This window comes from Chelonoidis abingdonii, chromosome 3 (assembly GCF_003597395.2).
Source record: "Chelonoidis abingdonii isolate Lonesome George chromosome 3, CheloAbing_2.0, whole genome shotgun sequence".
Taxonomy (NCBI): Eukaryota; Metazoa; Chordata; order Testudines; family Testudinidae; genus Chelonoidis; species Chelonoidis abingdonii.
In genome coordinates this window covers 193,316,943-193,337,394 of record NC_133771.1, presented here as the reverse complement: position 1 = coordinate 193,337,394, position 20,452 = coordinate 193,316,943, and the positions used below count along the sequence as shown (strand labels likewise).

The 20,452-nt window shown below is 45.9% G+C and overlaps 2 protein-coding genes across 4 annotated transcripts in view; one reads left to right on the top strand and one right to left on the bottom strand.

Moving 5' to 3' along the window:
• The window catches only part of PPP4R3B (protein phosphatase 4 regulatory subunit 3B), a 91,700-nt gene extending 86,713 nt beyond the window's left edge, over window positions 1-4,987 (top strand). For both annotated transcript variants that reach the window (XM_032782702.2, XM_032782701.2), the window contains exons 15-16: window positions 796-998; window positions 2,243-4,987. In XM_032782702.2, the coding sequence (XP_032638593.1) occupies window positions 796-998; window positions 2,243-2,338 (299 nt within the window). In that variant the 3' untranslated portion in view covers window positions 2,339-4,987. The remainder of the gene's footprint in view (window positions 1-795; window positions 999-2,242) is intronic.
• A 1,005-nt stretch (window positions 4,988-5,992) lies between these two features.
• Window positions 5,993-20,452, bottom strand: part of CFAP36 (cilia and flagella associated protein 36) — a 144,950-nt gene continuing 130,490 nt past the window's right edge. For both annotated transcript variants that reach the window (XM_075064423.1, XM_075064424.1), the window contains one exon: window positions 5,993-6,158. In XM_075064423.1, coding sequence (XP_074920524.1) covers window positions 6,069-6,158 — 90 coding nt within the window. In that variant the 3' untranslated portion in view covers window positions 5,993-6,068. The remainder of the gene's footprint in view (window positions 6,159-20,452) is intronic.

Genomic DNA, 20,452 nt, shown 5'->3' with positions numbered 1-20,452 from the left:
AGATCTAGTTTGGGCACTCTTCAGAAGTCCCTTAAAGTGGAGCACTGATAGGAACAACAACTTGAAGGAGGAGTGGTTACTTACTTGTACAGTAACTGTAGTTCTTCAAGATGTTTTGTTCCTGTGGGTGTTCTTCCACCTACCTTCCATCCCCTCTGCTTCGAAGTTCTTGGCTGTGGCCAGATTTCGTGATGGAGAGGGAACAGGAAGTCCACCCTTCCCTATATGCCCTCAGATAAGAGCACAAGGCTATATAGGGCACTGGTGCAGAACCCATGAACCAAAAATCTCCAATTGAAAGTGCACAGGCATGTATGAACCTAAAGTGGAGCACTCATAGGGACAAAATACCTTTTAAGAACCATTTGTTTTGTTCTCTAAATTCTAAGCAAAAATATTTTTTTATTCTAATCAGTAAATAAAATGTTAATAGCTTTTGAGAACAAGATTAGAACTAGAAACGTCTTCAATTGCCAGTTTGGTTCATTTTCTCCAAAAGATGCTGTTGATTTGAAGTTTCATGTTTGCAGGATGAATTAGACTCATTTCTGTATTCTTACCAGACACTCCTGATTGGTCAGATTTACCTTTGCTTGACCTGCTCAGTCTGGTCCTATACTTAGGACATTGATTCCATTCCCCCTTCTTTGGAAGATGCCTTTCAGCAGCTGTTCAGTTTAAATTCCTCTGTTTTCTGGGTTGCAGTGTGGGTGTGCAACATATTGTAAGGTGACTTTTTCAAAGGGGGTGTAGATTTGTGTATAATTGATGTATATTAAAATGTTTGTCCTTCAGCTAAAGAGAGTGAAGACAAAGAGAATCTCCCAAAAAGGACTTCCGCTGGTGGATTCAAATTCACTTTTTCCCACTCTGCCAGTGCAGCTAATGGAGCAAATAGTACAAACAATAAATCTGTAGCAGCTCAGACATCACCAGCAAGTTCTAATGGTTCCTCTTCAAAGAACACAAACTTGACTACAGCGGTAACAGCTGTTAAGGTGAGAGAACTTGCATTTGTAAAAGCAGACATCCCCCTACGCCAGAAAGAGTATGAGTTTTTCATCCTTGTAACACGTTAATGAAACCATACTGATTTGTACTATGTTAAGTCCTATATTGTGTGACAATAGAAACAAGGCTGAGGGCAGTCTGTCTTGGATGGACCAGTTAAGGATAAAATATTTCAAGTCCAGTCACATTTTACTAATTTTTTGGGGAGTGTAATAACACATTTTTTTTTGGCAATTCCAAGCTCTTGTAGATTTTACCAGGTAGAGTCACCAGTCTTGCATTTCCAGCTGACATGAGGGGCTCAAATTCCCAAGTATTAAACAATCTGTTAGTCGTGGCAGGAGTCTTAAGATATTGAGAGAACCAGATTTCCTTTGTCTCAACGGAAACATTTTTTCTTATTGTTTTTTGAGATGTGGCATTAACAAGACACACTGATTGTTTCCTCTGAACTGTCTAAATCAATGGAACCACAGTTATGGAATTCATGCTAATACCTTTAAGCAGACACACACAGGACTTGGATTATACTTAGTTGAAGACTCATATTACAGTGAGAGACCAGTAGTTAATTTCTAGTCAACTCACTACCTTATCCCCAAGCTCTTGCGGCAAATAATAGCATCATTTTCACCAGTTTCATTTATTCACCTTAGGTGGAGGAAGAGGAGTGTTTTTAGAATGGGAATTCATCAGACCCTCCACCTAGAGGATAGATCACTTGCTTATATGGCTTTTAGAAAGAAAGAAGTATAAATTGGATTGAGGAGTGAGATGGGGATCCTCAGGACTCTAAGAAGGAAATAATATATAATAGGATTAAAAAATTTTAAGTAGTGTGAGACCGTTTAAATTCACAGTGGAAAAACAGTTTTCAATACTAGTATTTTCCTTGATTTTTATACAGAAAATATAATCCTACCTTGATATGTTGGAAGACTTACATTATAGGTCAGCCTGGGTCCAAGTACTTCATTGGTGACAACTTTCCTCAACAAATGACTGTTAGACTCTTATCATTTTCTGTTTCATATGTTCCAGACACTCTGTAAGCTTTTTTTATTGCAGTTGGAAGTCTGTAAACCTACTGCATGCCATCCTAATACACTAATCTTCTGAAGCTGTTTCCTAGACAGCTGATCAAGGGGGATCTGGTATTTTCATTACAGCTGTGCATTTCTGGGAGATGAATTTTTTCAAATGTGAGGTTTTCTTTCTTTAAAATCAACAGGGAAATCTAGTTGGCCTAGTGGATTATCCAGATGATGAAGAGGAAGAGGAAGAAGAGGAGACATCCCCAAGGAAAAGACCTCGTCTTGGTTCATAAAAACATTGAAATAAATTTATATTGTGAGGTCTTAAATGCTGCAACTGTTCAAAGAGCTAAAAAGAGTCTGAATCAGAGAGCTTTCTCCCTTGAATATATAAGATAATACAAGGAGTAGCAAAAGAAACTCAGTATATCAGTGAGAAAGGTTTAGTTCTGCAAACAGGCTTCCAAGGAACTTAATCTCTTTCTAGTAAAATAAGGAGTCTGCCATTCAGTTGGGAGGGGTGGGGGGAGGGTTAGTAATCAGAACCTGGATGACAGCTTCTCAGCAAGGAAAGTCTCAGGTTTTGGGAGGGTACAGGGAGGGAGGAAGGTGTGGTTAACAATTTTTAATATTGCAGGGTTTCTCCAGTGTGTAACAGATCTAGAAAAAAAATGTAAAGCTTCAGTTGTAAACCCAGTAATCTTAATTTTGTAATGGTGCTGTCCATTTTGTTGTTTTAGCAATTGCCTCTTTTTTTAAAAAATGAAGGGAAAATAATTCTATTTCCATAAAAATAAATTCAGATTTTGGGACCATTAGTTGCAAATTTAATGAAATATCTGACGGAGTGGGGAGCTTCTGGAATAACAGTGCATGTTGAGTTGTAAAAAACACGAACATTTCAACTCACATTTTGAAAAGGAGAAAAAAAGCAAGCTGGATAATGGACAGTTCAGTTAATTTGATTGATTGTTTTTTAAACTGGATATCCAGCAATATCTATGCCAAGGATTGGTAGCTTCGAAAAAGATCTCCAGAAACTGCTAGCATCAATAAACTAGTACTTTAAACTACACACTAAGTACAGCTGGCAGTTTTTCAGGTGATAGAAGATACTGAATTGAGTCACTTTCTGCTTTATTAGTGAAGCTCTCTTCCTTGAGCAGCAGGTGCGTTTTTGCATTTGTAGGTTTAAATTGTGTAATTGAGGTGGTTATAAGAAACACTAACAAGGGTTTTGAAAAGTGGCATTTAATACCCAGAAGTCATTTTGGACCAAGATGGAATTATTACTAACAATATACCAGTCTATGTTTGAGGCAGAATCAACATGCAGCATCTGAACTCGGGTGTAATATGAAAGCTGCTTTTTAAAGAGTAAAAGTACATTCCATGTATGTAAACTAATTGCAACCAAAAAAAAAAAAAAATTTGATGGAGGTAAACAGTTTAAGAGGTTTTATTTTCAAAGAGCAGCAAGTGAACTGTAAATATTTTAATGTTAGTTGCCCCTATATGATCTGAGATCATGCTGAAGTGAGGGGGGAAAAAGCCCACCAAACTACAATTAATGTGTCAGAGATGTTAAACTATGAAACCAGCTGCAAACCACCACATAGATCACTCTTGTAATATGTGTTATGGGTCCATTTCTCCTGGAATAGTTTAAACTGAAACAGGTTTACCTGTTTTGGAGATTTTGTAGTTAATTTTAATTTTAGCTATTGTTTGGAAAATATGGACTGTCTGTGTAGATATGAAGTATAGTTTTTTTCCATAAAACAGAAGTTTATTTTGTATTAAAATACCACTGTACTTGTTTTACACCATTTGTATACATGTGGTGATATTAATGCTGAACTGTAACATTCAGGAATTAAAATGTGACCCTGTAATTCCATAATTATTGCTTTTGTTTGGTTTGTTGTACATGGTAAGTTAACTCATAATTTTGGAATGTGGCCATTTTAAAGTATTCTTCAATAAGAAAAACTATTCATGCAGTTTTGTTTTGTTTTTTTTTTAAAAAAAGTATATACCACTAGATCAAATACCAACCAGAATGCAGGCGTTCTTACCAACCAGTAACCTAGATACAAAGCATTCTGATTGATGATAGTTAATGCGGGTGGACCTGGGGGAATTATTGTTGCCCCTTATGGGCTCCAGGCAATCAAGAATGTGGCCTCTCCTCTTACCCATTTGGTAAGAGAGCCTCCAACTCAAAGGCAGTGACTAGGGAAGCTGGTTCAAGTGTGATTGGAATATCATCACCATATGCTTGCTCTCCAGATCTTCATTTTATTTTTTCCTGACAAGTCGTGTCTCTCCATGCTTAAAGATGACAGTTTCCTACAACATTATAGTTACCACTAAGGAGGCTCCAAAGTGATGCAGTGTGTGTGCACCTTTCCCCTTCAGAGGCTGAAAACATCACCTGACCACAACCCAATCTTTTTCTAATAAAAATTACCTTAAACAACGTTCTTTGATTAAGAAGTGTTGGTTTTTCATTTTTTCCCCTGAACTTTTCCTTTTTGAAGAAGTGCAAAGAGCTTTGATACATTCAGACCAGCTCATGAGCCTTTATTCTATAGCAAATATGTGAATGTTGTGAAATTTTTATAGTTACTCTAGAAGAATAAAACTATATGAAGAGACATTTGATGTCATCTTAAGGTTTGAACACTTTTATTAAAACTTTTTAAACCCCTTTGGAGTGTAACATATGGAGCTCCCCCTCAAACTAGCTAATATCCAGGGTCACCTGCCTCAGGCAAAGATTCTTTTATCTATGATTTATTATATACTGTCTGCATTCTGCTAGGGGACAGACACATTCTAATGCCTGGGGCCCCTCCACTACAGATTTAAAAAAAAAAAATTACATCTGCCAACATGTATCAGTTATAAATACTATTTTAATAAAAAGTTACATGAAATTTTGATTGGTTGGGTGGTTTTTTACTCAGTTACTGCGCCAGTCAAGCATTGTTAGTGATGAAACCTTACAGATTACAGCCTCTTTGCTGAGAGAAATGTTCTAAGCAGGATTTATGACCAGACAGCAGTGAATTGTAGTGAACAAAATGGCAAAAAAAAATTTACAATTTTGAATTGAGGGACTAGTTCATAAGTACTTTCATATTTTATTTAACTGAGACAAATGTTTACTTTTAAAAGTTGTACTTTGCCACAAAACACAGGCTTAGTTACTATTAAATTGGCCCAAAAGATTTATAAAAACAATAGACTATACAGTTACTATGAAGTTTGTGTCTCATGACTTCAGAAGCCTCATTTTCATTTCCTGTGTCTCAAACAAAACTCTTAAGATGGTGCTTCCCTGTTTAGACTTTATCATATTTGACACTTGAAAGGGGTAATATTTCTTTGACAGACTAATAAAACGAAAAGAACCAAGGTCTGTATTTTTACCTCTCTGTTAGAGAACTGCTATAAGAATTCTTTAGATGATGTTTTCCATGTTATGAACATTTCTAGTATGTGTTTTGAAAAAAGGAAGTATCCATCTAGATGTAGAAGTGTTTGAATTTTTTATATATTAAATAGAACAAAGCTGTAATTTTAAATAAGTGGCTATGGCAAGGCTTTTCAAAAACAGGTGCCTAAAGGTAGGATCCAAAGTCCTTACTGCACAAGGGCAATGTGGTCCATGGCTAGGGTTCCTAGGTGTTATGGTAATATAATACATCATAATTATTAGGTGCTACCTACATAAGTAGCCTGGTTTTCTAAAGAGCTAAGCATCTAGCAGACCCCAGAGAAGTCAGCACTTTAGAAAATCTTGGCCCACTGGGTTAGTGTGTGAAATCAAGTTTTTACTATTGTGGATGCAATTTAGTTTTAAATATTATGTATATGAATAAATGAGTTGCTCATGTCTTGTGGAAAATCAACAGTATACTGCATTTGAAAGCAAGCAGTTTATGGTTAAATAATTTATTGTAAAAGAAATTCAATTCTTGTCCACAAGTATTCTTACAATGAGATTCTTAAAACTTAGCGTTTGTTAATAACTTCTTCTTTAAGTTTTGCTGCAAGCATTCTCCTCTTTAGCAGTAGTCTTTGCTTCTCCTCTTCTGACATTTCCTAAAAACAAAATTAAAATGATTACATTACAATATAACCTCTGACTGCATAGAAAAATCTGACTTCAATAATAAAAATCTGCTGGAACTTTATAAATTGATTCAGACCATAGAGATTTTTCTCTAAACTCAGAATTAAATAATATTGAAATGGAAATTACTTGCAAAAATTGCAATCTTGGCAGGATGGCTGATGATAATGACATAGGTTTGATAGACCTAGACAAACTGGAGGACTGGGCCAAAAGAAATCTGATGAGGTTCAACAAGGACAAGTGCAGAGTTCTGCACTTAGGATGGAAGAATCCCATGCACTGCTACAGGCTTGGGACCAACTGGTTAAGCAGCAGTTCTGCAGCAAAGGACCTGGGGATTATAGTGGATGAGAAGCTGGAGATGAGGCCACGTCTAGACTACGCGCCGTATCAGTGTGTTAAAATCGATTGCTCGGGGATCGATATATCGCATCTAATCTAGACGGGATATATCGATCCCTGAGCGCGCTTATATCGATTCCGGAACTCCACCAACCCCAACGGAGTTCCGGAATCGACATGGCGAGCCGCGGACATCGATCCCGCGCGGTGAGGACGGGTGAGTAAATCGATTGTAGATATTCGACTTCAGCTACGTTATTCACGTAGCTGAAATTGCGTATCTAAAATTGATTTTACCCCGTAGTGTAGACCAGCCCTGAGTGAGCAGTGTGCCCTTGTTGCCAAGAAGGCTAACGGCATATTGGACTGCATTAGTAGGAGCATTGCTAGCAGATTGAGGAAAGTGATTATTCCCTTCTATTTGACACGGGTGAGGCCACATCTGGCATATTGTGTTCAGTTTTGGGGGCCCCACTACAGAAAGGATGTGTTGAAGTTGGAGAGAGTCTAGGAGAGGGCAATGAAAATAAGGGGTCTGGGGCACATGACTTACAAAGAGTGGCTGAGGGAACTGGGCTTGTTTTGAGAAGACTGAGGAGGGATTTGCTATCCCCCTTCAGCTACCTGAAGGGGGGTTCCAAAGAGGATGGAGCTAAGCTGTTCTCAGTGGTGGCAGCTGACAGAACATGGAGCAATGGTCTCAAGTTGCAGTGGGGGAGGTCTAGGTTGGATATTAGGGAAAACTATTTCACTAGGAGAACTGTGAAGCAGTGGAATCAGTTACCAAGGGAGGTGGTGAATCTCTATCCTTAGAGGTTTTTAAGGCCCAGTTTGACAAAGCCCTGGCTGGGATGATTTAGTGGGGGTTGGTCTTGTTTTAAGCAGGGAATTAGACTAGATGCCCTCCTGAGGTCTCGTCCAACTCTACTCCATGATACTTGCTGTAATTTACACCTGCCAACACCACACTGTCGAAGCACAAAGGAGAGCATGATGCATCCCATGTTCCTCAGCCAGACCTAACACGTTAGTTTTGGATAGCATAGTGGTATGGAAAGATGAATTACAAAGCAATAATAAAAAATGTCTTTAGTACACATCTGCAGATATCTTCTTACATTACCAGAATATGGGATCTTATGGTACTGAAATAATTTAATAATTTGTAAGCTATTTTGTACCTCCTTCACATCAATTTGGAAACTCTAGCTTTGCTGAAGCTATCCCATTGTACAGCATTAAATGCTAACTCGTTGTAAACCAGTGTTGATGTCAACATGATGCATTGTGTGATATCTTCAAACAGAAGTCGTCTGGGGTGGCGGGGGCGGGGCTTGAAGGCTAACAAATGTTTGTAGTAGCTCAAGCAGCTACTTAGTGGGGCTTTCTGGCACATAGCTGTGTGCTTAACTCAATATTTACTCTTTTAAGACAATGATATTGATAACATTCCATATTAAGCTCTGAAGAAAGCAACTCTCTTCCCCATAAAGCACAATAATCATTAATAGTGTAAACATTCAGAGTACTCTTTTCCTTCCTCTGAAGTATTTGGTGTTGATCACTGTTAGAGGCTTAGCATCAGACCAGCTGGACCCTGAATATTAATGATTCTGACCTTGCCCTGCTATGGTACCTGATTCCGCAAACCCATTATTCTCTATCAAATATATAACAGTTTGGGGAGAAGGATTCTGTTTCCCCGAGCAAGTATGGCTCTGCCCTCCCCCTACTGTAATGTAATAATCTTCCTAGAGAAGGCCTAGATTTCCTTTGAAGTCAGTCAGTGCTGCTCCTTAACTCTTTAGAAGGGCAGAGCTGAGAGACAAGGCAATTCAATCTTCCAAGTATAATAACACTATTTTTTTAAATTAAAAGAATTTAGAAAGGTCTTTATAAGAGAGCTGACTTACACCCCCTATTTACTCTGATCTGCAGCAAGTTTCCTTTACTATCAGTTAAATCAGCTTTTAATCCTTACAAGTCATTGTGTAGTAATGGTCCCTTACCATGTCTGCTTACTTTTTGACCCAAGTTTTCTCTGTGCTTAGCACCACAGAGCCAATACTGCTACAGAAGTGTTAGGTGAATTGTAGTCTCAGAAATCAGTGCAATTGTCATCGAAATTCTTATTGCAGAGTCTATATTACTGGTGTGATACAAGAGATCAGTAGCAAAACATGTCCTGAGTTTACAATTAAAGGTGGTGTTTGCAGTACTTGCCTTTTTTAGAAAATTTTTCTAATATTAAGTTTAACATTGAAGAGATTCAGAGAACATCATGATGCTTTTATGACTACACTAGCACTTAAATCCTGCTAGAAGAGAACTTACCAAAATCTTTTAGCGACTATGATATTATCTTTGGCAAAGAAGTGGGTGAGTGGAGGGTGGGGGGAGGAACTGTTTTCTTTCACAGACACTGTCCAAGGTTGGTTATGTACCACTCCAAGAATATCTCATTGGGCTCAATTCTGCCCCATAGTATTGATTCGTCAGTCTCTGGCACGGTTGTTGTATAAGGTCATACAGTACTGCTTTATTTAGATCTCCATTGTTTCCCATATCTTCCCTTCGTGTCGCCTTAGAAATGTTATGTTTCTATTAGACCACATTTTAACATATGTTTAAGTCCTCTCAATATGTTTAACAACTTTTATGTCTTATTTTCCGCTGAAGTTTGTCTTGGAAACGCATCTTTGATCTCAAAGCCCATATAAATTCATTTTCTGTGAACTAGTAACACATATTAAACTGCTCTTAGGCTGTGGGGTGGGGGAGTATTTCCCTCCCACGTTCTATGCTGATAGGCAGCAATGTACCAGCTTTAATTATAGTCAGTTAATGAGTTGACAGAGCAGGCACTGTTGTTTGTATGTGCTTTATATGCAAATAGTAGTGATATCAGCATGAAATGAAGCTTAAGCCCCTCTCAGAGAAGTTTTCCTTTGAGAAGTCAGCCAATAGCTTAAATTTAAAAATAAATGAGCACTGCCAAGAATAAATACAGCAAAAATGGATGGATCTTCATGGACCACAAGTCTCATAAGTTGGGAAAAAATGACAAACTCAATTTTGAAGGTCACCTTTCAGAGCTGTAGGTTGCATACTGAGATTAGCTACACATATATATGTACAGCTTCCCCCATCAGATGTAATTTCCATTAATGTCACACATTTTTTCAAAAGTGCTCTTTGATAAGAATTAGAATTTCTCTGACCAGTTCTGACAGGGAAGACAGTCATCAAAATGTTTTTTCCTGCTTATCACGTCAGTGCAGATCAAATCTTCCATTTGTATGACAAATGCTAATATACTAAACCCTAAAGATGAACTAACAGAAAAGTAGGTTGGAAATGTTTTTTCTGACTTTAATTTTTGACCAAATTTCCTCTATACATTTTGAGCCTGATCCTGGCACCAATACCCTTTTTTTATTCCAGTTTCTTGTTTGGATAGGGTATGTCTAGCAAGAGGGAGGGAAAGCAAGGCATCAGGTCCCTTGTTCAGTAACCACTTATATAGGGGAAATGCTTCTATTTTATTCTGGGTCTACCTATAAATTCTTCGAGTGCTTGCTCATATCCATTCCAGTTAGGTATGCGCGTGCCGCGTGCATGTTCGTCGGAAGATTTTTACCCTAGCAACCCCCGGTGGGTCAGCTGGTTCGCCCCCTGGAGTGGCACCGCCATAGCGCCGGATATATACCCCTGCTGACCCGACCACTCCTTAGTTCCTTCTTACCGCCCGTGTTGGTTGTTGGAACAGTGGAATGCGGCTTAGCTGTCCTCCACTTCCCTAGCTACTCCTTGTTTCTTCACTATCTTCTTGTATATAGTTATAGTTATAGTTAGTTTGATAGTTCTTAGATAGTTAGTGTATATAGTTCAGCGGGGTTTGTGCATTAGCCCTTTCCCTGCATCCGGTGCCGGGGCCCATGCCCGGTTCACCGGGGTTTAAACTGTGCTCAGCCTGTCATAAGCCGATGCCCACAAGTGATCCCCACGACGCGTGTCTCAAGTGCCTTGGGGAATCGCACATTACAGATAAGTGCTGTATTTGCAAGGCATTTAAACCAAGGACAAAGAGAGACAGACTTTCGCTTAAAGACTCTTCTCATGGAGGCTGCTTTGAACCCTCTGTCCTTGGCACCGAGGCGGAGCATAGCAGCGCTCCTCCGGCACTGGACCGTCCTGGTACCGCAAAGACACTGCGGCACCGGCCTTCTCCGGCACAGGGACCTGCTCGACACCAATCTCTCTTGCCGAAGCAGAAGAGGTCGAAGTCCTCCGCTGCCTCTGTCCCCTCGGCGCCACAGATGCAGCCTCGGTTGGACCGCCCGTCACCTGCACCTGCACCTGCCATGGCACCGACTACTGCAGCACCGTCGACTCCGGTCCTATGAGGGCCGTTGAGTCTGGTCCTTGAGAGCTCCCTGTCGAGGCCTGTGGTTGATCTTACGGTCCCCTCTACGCCGGAGACATTCTCCGTGGCCAGGGACCTCATCGCCATGACGGAGTCTGTCCTGCCTCAACCGCCAGTGCAGGTACTACACTCTAGAGGCAAGACGTCTATAATGAGATCTCCTTCAGTTGGCCTGGCTGACCGGCACCGATCACGATCTTATAGACGATCATGATCTCGACGCCGCTAGCAGTCCCGGCACCGCTTGCCTGTCCGGTACCGGTTGTACTCACGGCACAGATCTACGTCTCGGCCTCCACGGTACTCTCAGTACCACTCCAGCTCCTGGCACCGCTTCTGGCATCGCGACTCTCGCAGCCGTTCACATCGTAGACCTTCAAGATCCAGGTTGACCTCCCTGCACCGTGCCGGTCGCAGGTCCCGTTCTAGGCACCGGTATGACTCCAGGTACCAATCCTCGGTGCTGAGGAGATCACCAACAGAGACAGAGGGACCCTTACCACGGCCTCTCAGCTCCTCTCTGGCCGTCCCGGCACCCCTCCGTGTCTTCCCAGGTGGACAGTGCGTATGCCCAAGACAGGGACACGGATGTGCCCACCACGCTATTCCACGAGCCCCAGGCTCAGGATCACGGACCTCAACAGTGGGCATTTTGGACACCCTGAGCATATCATCAGGCCCAAGGTACACATCCAGGCCCATCGCGTTCTGTCACATCAGAACACCGGGTGCCGGAAGCCACTGTTAGCGGCCCTCTTCCCTCTGTTTCGGAGGAAGCGTCGGTACAGCCACAGGACTCCCAGATCCCTAGGGAGACAGAGGCTGTCCACCAGGAGAAGCCCTCAACTGACCTGCTTGTCCCGGGTCTCTCCTCATCCTCCTCCCCTGACGAGGCGGTGGCCGGAACGTCAGTGGTAGGCCCTCCACCAATCGACCTGAGGGCCCACCAGGATCTCCTCAGGCGTGTTGCACAGAACATGAACTTGCCAGTCGAGGATGTCCCGGAGGTAGAGGACCCAGTGGTGGACACTTTTTAACATCGGATGCCCCCACGACAGTGGCCCTCCCCTTTATATGGACGATCCAGGCCAATGCCAACACAATCTGGCAGTCTCCAGCCTCTGTCCCACCTGCTGCCCGGGGAGTGGAACGTAAACATATGGTGCCCTCCAAGGGCTACGAATATTTGTACGTCCATCCCCCTCCTTGCTCCCTAGTTGTCCAGTCAGTCAACGAGAGGGAACACCATGGCCAGCAGGCCCCAGCCCCAAAATCAAAAGACGCGAGGCGCATGGACTTACTGGGGCGCAAAGTCTATTCCGCAGGGGCGCTCCAAGTCCGCGTGGCTAATCAACAAGCCCTCCTTAGCCGCTATAATTATAATACCTGGGCGGCGCCGGACAAATTCAAGGAGTTGCTCCCGCAGGACTCCAGACAGGAATTTTTGGCCATCCTGGACGAGGGAAAAAGGGTGGCTAGAACGTCCCTCCAGGCTTCCCTGGATGCAGCAGACTCAGCGGCCAGGACCCTCGCCTCCGGGGTGACTATGAGGCGTATCTCATGGCTGCAAGTCTCAGGCCTTCCCCTGGAGCTCCAACATACAATCCAGGACCTCCCCTTTGAAGGGGAAGGCCTGTTTTCAGATAAGACAGACCCTAGGCTCCAAAGCCTAAAAGACAACAGGGTGATTATGCGCTCTCTGGGCACGCATACCCCAGTGACTCAGCGCAGGCCATTCCGTCCCCAGCCACACCGCTCTTACCCTCAGCCCAGACAGAGACAGGACTTTGCTAGAAGGCGGGATAGAACTGGTCGCCGGAGGCAGTCAGGCAACCAAGGGGGCCAGAACCAAGGTCCCCCCAAACCTTCCACAGGGCCGAAACCCTCCTTCTGAAGGTGCACCTGAGGGGGTCATACCAGTGTCATCAAACGATCCGTTCCCTCCTTCCTCCAACAGCCTCTCACTTTTCCTCCCTGCATGGTCCCGGCTAACGTCAGATCGCTGGATCTTACGCACGCTGGAATTTGGGTATCACCTCCAATTTATTTTACGCCTCCCCTTCTACCCTCCTTCCTCGTCCCTCTTCAGGGACCCCTCTCACGAGCAACTCCTCCTCCAGGAGGTGCAGATGCTCCTCGCCAAAGGAGCCATAGAGGAGGTACTGGAACGCGAATGGGGCTTGGGGTTTTACTCTCGATACTTCCTAATCCCCAAGGCAAAAGGGGGTCTCTGACCTATCCTGGACCTGCGGGAACTGAACAAATACATGATAAAGTTGAAGTTCCGTATGGTATGCCTGGGGACCATCATCCCATCCCTGGATCCTGGAGACTGGTAGGCCGCCCTCGACATAAAAGATGCGTATTTTCACATAGCCATCTACGCACCTCACAGGAGGTTCCTCCGATTCGTAGTCAACCGCCAACATTTTCAGTTCGTGGTCGTACCATTTGGCCTCTCTACGGCCCCAAGAGTATTCATGAAATGCATGGCTGTAGTCGCCGCTCACTTCCGCTGCCATCAGGTACATGTTTTTCCGTATCTAGACGACTGGCTCATCCGAGGAACCTCCGACGCACAGGTGATCCATCACGTCAGCATTGTCAAGGACCTTTTCCTACATCTAGGCCTAATGATCAATGCAGAAAAATCCACTCTGATTCCCACTCAGAGGATAGACTTCATTGGTGCCACCCTGGACTCCAGCCTCGCCAGGGCCTGCTTACCGCTGCCCCGGTTCCAGGCAATGGTGGTGATCATCCAGAGTCTGCAAGCCGCCCCGTTGACTTCGGTTCGCACTTGCCTCGGTCTCCTGGGTCACATGGCGGCCTGCACGTTTGTGACGAAATATGCCAGACTGCGCCTCCGTCCCCTCCAATCGTGGCTGGTTAGGGACCAGGCAGGGATGCCATAGACATGATCGTCACCATTTCCCCGAGTATCCTAGGCTCCCTCAAATGGTAGCTGAGCCCCTCCCTGATGTGTGCAGGGCTGCCGTTCTATCCGTCCCAGCCCTCTATGTCCCTGACGACAGACGCGTCATCTCTCGGCTGGGTGCTCACCTCGGACATCTACGCACGCAAGGCCTGTGGTCATCTCAGGAACTGGCCTTGCACATCAATGTCCGGGAGCTGAGAGCAGTCCGCCTTGCTTGCCAGGCGTTCCAACAGCACTTGCAAGGCCGTTGTGTGTCGGTATTCACCAACAACACGACAGCCATGTACTATATAAACAAACAGGGCGGGTCAGGGTCAGGGTCCTTGACCCTTTGCCACAAGGCCTTACGACTCTGGGACTTTTGCATAGCCCACTCTATAGACCTCATAGCATCCTTTCTCCCAGGGGTTCAGAACACTCTGGCGGATCGCCTCAGCAGATCCTTCCTTTCCCACGAATGGTCGCTTCACCCAGACATTATTCTTTCGGTCTTCCAGAAGTGGGGATTTCCCCGTGTAGACCTCTTCGCGTCCCGCAAGAACAGGAAATGCCAGATGTTCTGTTCCTTTCAAGGCCTCTCACAGGGTTCAATAGTGGATGGTTTCCTCATACCGTGGACAATTCACCTGCTATACGCCTTTCCACCGTTCTCGCTTGTCCACAGGGTCCTACTGAAAGTACACAGAGACAGAGCCCGCTTGATCATGATCGCTCCAGCGTGGCCCAGGCAGCACTGGTACACCAGGTTGCTAGACCTGTCAATAGCGGACCCTATCCCACTATCTCTGCACCTGGACCTGATAACTCAGGACCACAGCAAACTGCGTCACCCAGACCTACAGTCCCTTCATCTCACGGCATGGCTCCTGAGTGGTTGACCCAGTGTGAGTTGCGTTGCTCTATCCCAGTGCAACAAGTACTCCTGGGTAGCAGAAAACCTTCCACTAGAGCAACGTATCTGGCTAAGTGGAAGCGTTTCACATGCTGGTGTGCAGAGCACAACGTCCTTCCCACTGAAATCCCCATCCCCACCATCTTGGACTACCTCTGGTCCCTTAAACAACAGGACCTAGTGGTATCTTCTTTGAGGGTGCACTTGGAGGCCATCTCTACCTTCCACCCAGGGGAGAATGGCCGCTCCATGTTTTCACATCCTATGATATCTCGATTCCTGAAGGGCTTGGAGCGCCTATACCCCCAGGTACGCCGCCCCACCCAGCCTGGGACCTCAATCTGGTTCTTACCAGATTTATGTCAGCTCCATTCGAGCCATTAGCAACTTCCTCCCCTCTCTACCTCTCCTGGAAAACCACTTTGCTTGTAGCCATCACATTGGCTAGATGAGTTTCTGAGCTCCGGGCTTTCTTAGCGGACCCTCCATATACTGTCTTCCACAAAGACAAGATGCAGTTGCGACCACACCCAGCCTTTCTCCCCAAAGTGGTATCGGCCTTCCATGTTTACCAGGAGATCTTCCTTCCGGTCTTCTTTCCAAAGCCACATTCATCACGCAGGGAGCAACAGCTGCACTCCCTTGACGTCCGTAGAGCGTTCGCTTTTTATATCAAGCGGACAAAGCCCTTCCTCAGAACCCCCCAACTCTTTGTTGTGGTAGCAGAGCGTATGAAGGGCCTTCCCGTTTCCTCACAGAGGATTTCATCCTGGGTAACATCGTGCATCCGCACCTGTTACGATTTGGCTCACATTCCGTCGAGCCACCTCACTGCACACTCTACCAGGGCTCAAGCCTCATCTGCTGCTTTCCTGGCTCACGTGCCCATCCACGAGATAAGTCGCGCAGCTACCTGGTCCTCGGAGCATACCTTCGCCTCTCACTATGCCCTGGTTCAGCAGTCCAGAGATGACACAGCCTTTGGCTCCGCAGTGTTACACTCTGCGACATCTCACTCCGACCCCACCGTCTAGGTAAGGCTTGGGAATCACTTAACTGGAATGGATATGAGCAAGCACTCGAAGAAGAAAAGATGATTACTCACCTTTGTAACTGTTGTTCTTCGAGATGTTTTGCTCATATCCATTCCAAACCCGCCCTCCTTCCCCACTGTCAGAGTAACCGGCAACAAGGACCTGAGGAGCGGTCGGGTCGGCAGGGGTATATATCCGGCGCCAGGGCGGCATCACTCCAGGGGGCGACCCAGCCGACCCACCGGGGGTTGCTAGGGTAAAAATCTTCTGACGAACATGCACGTGGCGCACGCACACCTAACTGGAATGGATATGAGCAACACATCTCGAAGAACAACAGTTACAAAGGTGAGTAACCATCTTTTCCTTAGCTCACTTCTTGAAATCTTCCCACATTGAGCTCATCTCCACCTCCGTGCACCTGAGTCATTGCCTGGAGTACTGTATCATCCAAATTAGACTCTATTGTAACACTGCAAGGATATTGCCTTTGAGTTTTCTCCAAGAACTATACAGACTTACAGTGCTTGCTGGTGTCTTGGAGGATGGGGTCCACACCAGGTTCACTAGATCCAGTGACCAATCCCAATTAGAGGACAAAAGTTTTCCTGCTTACTGCTCTACAGGGGTTGTGTTTCCAAAAAGTTAGGGAAAAAAATGGGGCACATTGCTTTCAAATGGTCTTCTATCGACGAACTCAGAAATACAGCACCCACTGACCAATACTATGGCTTAGGAACAAACATGATTATGGATGCTCTAACTCCCACCAATTTGTCTAAGCAAGCAGCTGTACAGTGAGTACTGAATTCTATCTTGTTTATTGAACTGTGAACTTCAATGCTTACATGTAAGGGAGGCATGATGTTTTGATGTCAGGCATCATTGGTCTCATGAGAGTAATTTCTTTGTCCTACCTTTAGGAGTTTTCTAAACTTTATCCTTAAGTCTCTTCTGAATCACACTGCAGTGATTTCCTTCTTTCAACCATCCTTACACCACTAAATAACTCAGGTTGTGTGCATTCAAATGGGACACAGATCTCTTTTTGCAAGGCAACTTCTAGTATCTGATTATGACAGGATGAAGTAAATGGCTTAGAAATATAGGAATTGCTGTACCAGAACAGACATGTGGTCCTTTTAGGCCAGCTTTCTGTCTGAAAATGGTCCTTAACAGTTGCTGCAGAAGATGACAAAAGCTAATGCAATATATTAGCACCTAGGGATATGTCCACACTGCAATTATAAAGCCGTGGTTGGCCTGTGCCACTTGACTCAGGCTCTCAGGGCTTGGGCTAAGGGGCTGTTTAACTAATATGTAGATGTTCAGGTTCAGACGAGCCAAGGCTCTAGGCCCCTGCGAGGTGGGAGGGTCCCAGAGCTTGGGCTGCAGTCTGAGCCCAAACATCTACATGCCAATTAAACAGCCCCTTATCCCAAACCTCTTGAGCAAGAGTCAGCTGGCTCTGGTCAGGCATGGGTGTCTAACTGCAGTGTAGATATACTCTAAGCATGCTACTTTTACCACACAACAGGGACTGACTCCAGCTAATAATAACTGATAATTTATTTGATCAGAGGTAGTGTACAGAACTAAGTAATTTTTAAAAATCTCATGGAACTTATTGCTGAATACTTATGGATCAGATGCCCTAGGAAGGAAGCCTGAGGTTTAAATTATGTAAATTTAAAATCCCTAATCCAAAAATGAAGGTTTCAATCCTTCTCTGCTTGGACACAGCAGCAAACAGCAAAAACAAGTGTTCTGGCATCTTACTCCCTTCAGTTCCCCTACAAACTCACAGTACTCATTCCTCCTTCATAAGGGACCAACTGGTCTTGTCTGTATTTTAAATTTTAAAAAAATCACAAAGGAAACATTCATTCTTCTTTGAGTGCTTGCTCATATCGATTCCAATTAGGTGTGCACGCATCGCATGCACGTTCGCCGGAAGATTTTTACTCTAGCAACACTCGGTGGGTCAGCTGGGCGACCCCTGGAGTGGCACCGCTATGACATCGGATATATACCCCTGCCGACCCAACCACCCCTCAGTTCCTTCTTACCGCCCGTGTCAGTCGTTGGAACAGTGGAGTGCGGTTTCACTGACCTCCACCTCCCTAGCTACTCATAGTTCTCTAGTTATTTTTGTGTATATAGTTCAAAGTTATATAGTTACAGTTAATTTTTATCGTTCATAGTGTTATAGTTAAGAGGGGTTCGGGGATTAGCCCCTTCCCCGCACCCGGCGCCGGGGCCCATGCCCGGTTCACCGGCAGGTTTCAAACCGTGCTCGGCCTGTCACAAGCCGATGCCGACAGGAGATCCACACGACTCCTGTTAAGTGCCTCAGGGAATCTCACCTGGCAGATAAGTGTCGCATTTGCAAGGCTTTTAAGCCGAGAACAAAAAAGGAGCGGGACTTTCGACTAAAACAGCTCCTCATGGAGGCAGCTCTTACCCCTCTGCCTTCGGCACCGAGCGCTGGTCAATCGGCAGGCAGACGCGCCTCCTCGGCACCGGACCACGCCGGTACTGCCAAGGCCTCTCGGCACTGGCCATCACCAGCATCGAAGTTGACTCGGCACCACTCCCTCTTCCATGCCACCTGCACCGCAGCCAGAGAGCTCGTCTAAGTCGGATCGCCCGTCACCGACACCTGCCACAGCACCGACAACATCGGCACCGTCGAGTCCAGTGCCTATCAACTCCCCAGCGCGAGCCATGGTTGAGCTTACTATTCCATCCATGCCGGAGACATTCTCAACGGCGAGGGATCTGATTGCCATGACAGAGTCGACGCTGCCTCAACTCCTGGCACTGCCGGTGAGGGTAATACAGTCTATCGGCAAGCCTGCCTTGCTAAGACCATCCTCTGTCGGCACAGCAGAGCGGCACTGTTCACGATCACGGTCCTGCAGACGTTCTAGGTCCCGTCAGTGCTCCCGCTCCCGACGCCACTTGCAGTCCCGGCACCATTCTCCTCCTCGGCATTTGCGGCACCATTCAGTATCCCGTTCACCAGCCCTCTACTCTCGGCACCGCGATTCTGATGTGCTCACCAGAGTCTTCCAAGAGGCCCAGGCCCAGGCCCAAGGACCCCATCAGTGGTCTTTCTAGACACCTTGGGCGTACCACCAGGCCCAAGGCGTACCAGTAGTTCCGTCGTGCTCTGTCCCATCAGAGCACAGAGTGCCAGAGGCAACAGTTAGCCGTCCTCCTCTGACTGCTACGGAGGAAGCCCCAGTTCACCCACCGGACTCCCAGGTTCCACTGGAGCAGGAGGTCGTCCAAGAGCAAGAGGCCACCCAGGACCCGCTCATTGCCAGCATCTCCTCTTCCTCTTCTCCAGATGAGGCAGTGGCAGGAACATCCTCTTCGGGCCCTCCTCCAATCGACCTGAGAGCCCATCAAGACCTCCTGAGGAGGGTAGCACTCAATATGAACCTCCCGGTGGAGGAGGTCCCGGAGGTAGAGGACCCGATAGTGGACATTCTGTTGGCAGATGCCCTCACCAGAGTGGCCCTACCATTTATTCGGACCATCCAGGCCAATGCCATTACTATATGGCAGTCTCCAGCCTCTATCTCTCCTGCGGCCAGGGGAGTCGAGCGTAAATACATGGTGCCCTCTAAAGGGTACGAGTACTTGTATGTCCATCCTCCTCCCTGCTCACTAGTTGTCCAGTCTGTTAATGAGAGAGAACGCCATGGCCAGCAGGCACCAGCCCTGAAATCGAAGGAGGCTAGGTGAATGGACTTACTCAGCGGCAAAGTGTACTCGGCAGGTGCCCTACAGCTCCGGGTAGCAAATCAACAAGCCCTGCTTAGCCGCTATAATTATAACACCTGGGCGACGGTGAGTAAGTTTACAGAGCTACTCCCTCAAGACTCTCGCCAAGAGTTCGCTGCCCTCTTGGAGGAAGGGAAAAAGGTGGCCAGAACTTCCCTCCAGGCCTCGTTGGATGCAGTCAGCTCAGCAGCCAGGACTCTGGCCTCGGGTGTTGCCATGAGGCACATCTCATGGCTTCAGGTTTCAAGCCTCCCACTGTAGCTGCAGTATACCATTCAGGACTTGCCATTTGATGGTAAAAGTCTCTTCTCAGAAAAGACTGACCCCAGGCTGCAAAGCCTGAAGGACAACAGGGTCATAATGCGCTCTCTCAGCATGCATACGCTGGTGACCCAACGTAGGCCTTTCTGTCCCCAGCCTCACCGCCCATACTCTGCACCTAGACAAAGACAGGATTTTGGCAGGCGGCGTGGCTGAGGTGGTCGTAGACGACAATCAGGACCCCAAGGGGGCCAAAATCAAGGTCCCTCGAAACCACCAGCCGGACCAAAGACGAACTTTTGAAGGGGCGCCCGAGAGCGGCATACGAGTAACAGGCCAGGATCCTTTTCATCCATTCTCCATCTGTCTCTCCTACTTCCTCCCAGCGTGGTCCCAGTTAACTTCAGATTTCTGGGTCCTATGCACGGTGGAGTATGGGTACCACCTCCAATTTATTTCAACCCCACCCTCCCACCCTCCCACCCCGTCCCTCTTCAGGGACCCCTCTCACGAGCAATGCCTCTTGCAAGAGGTGCGGACACTCCTCGCCATGGGAGCTATAGAGGAGGTAC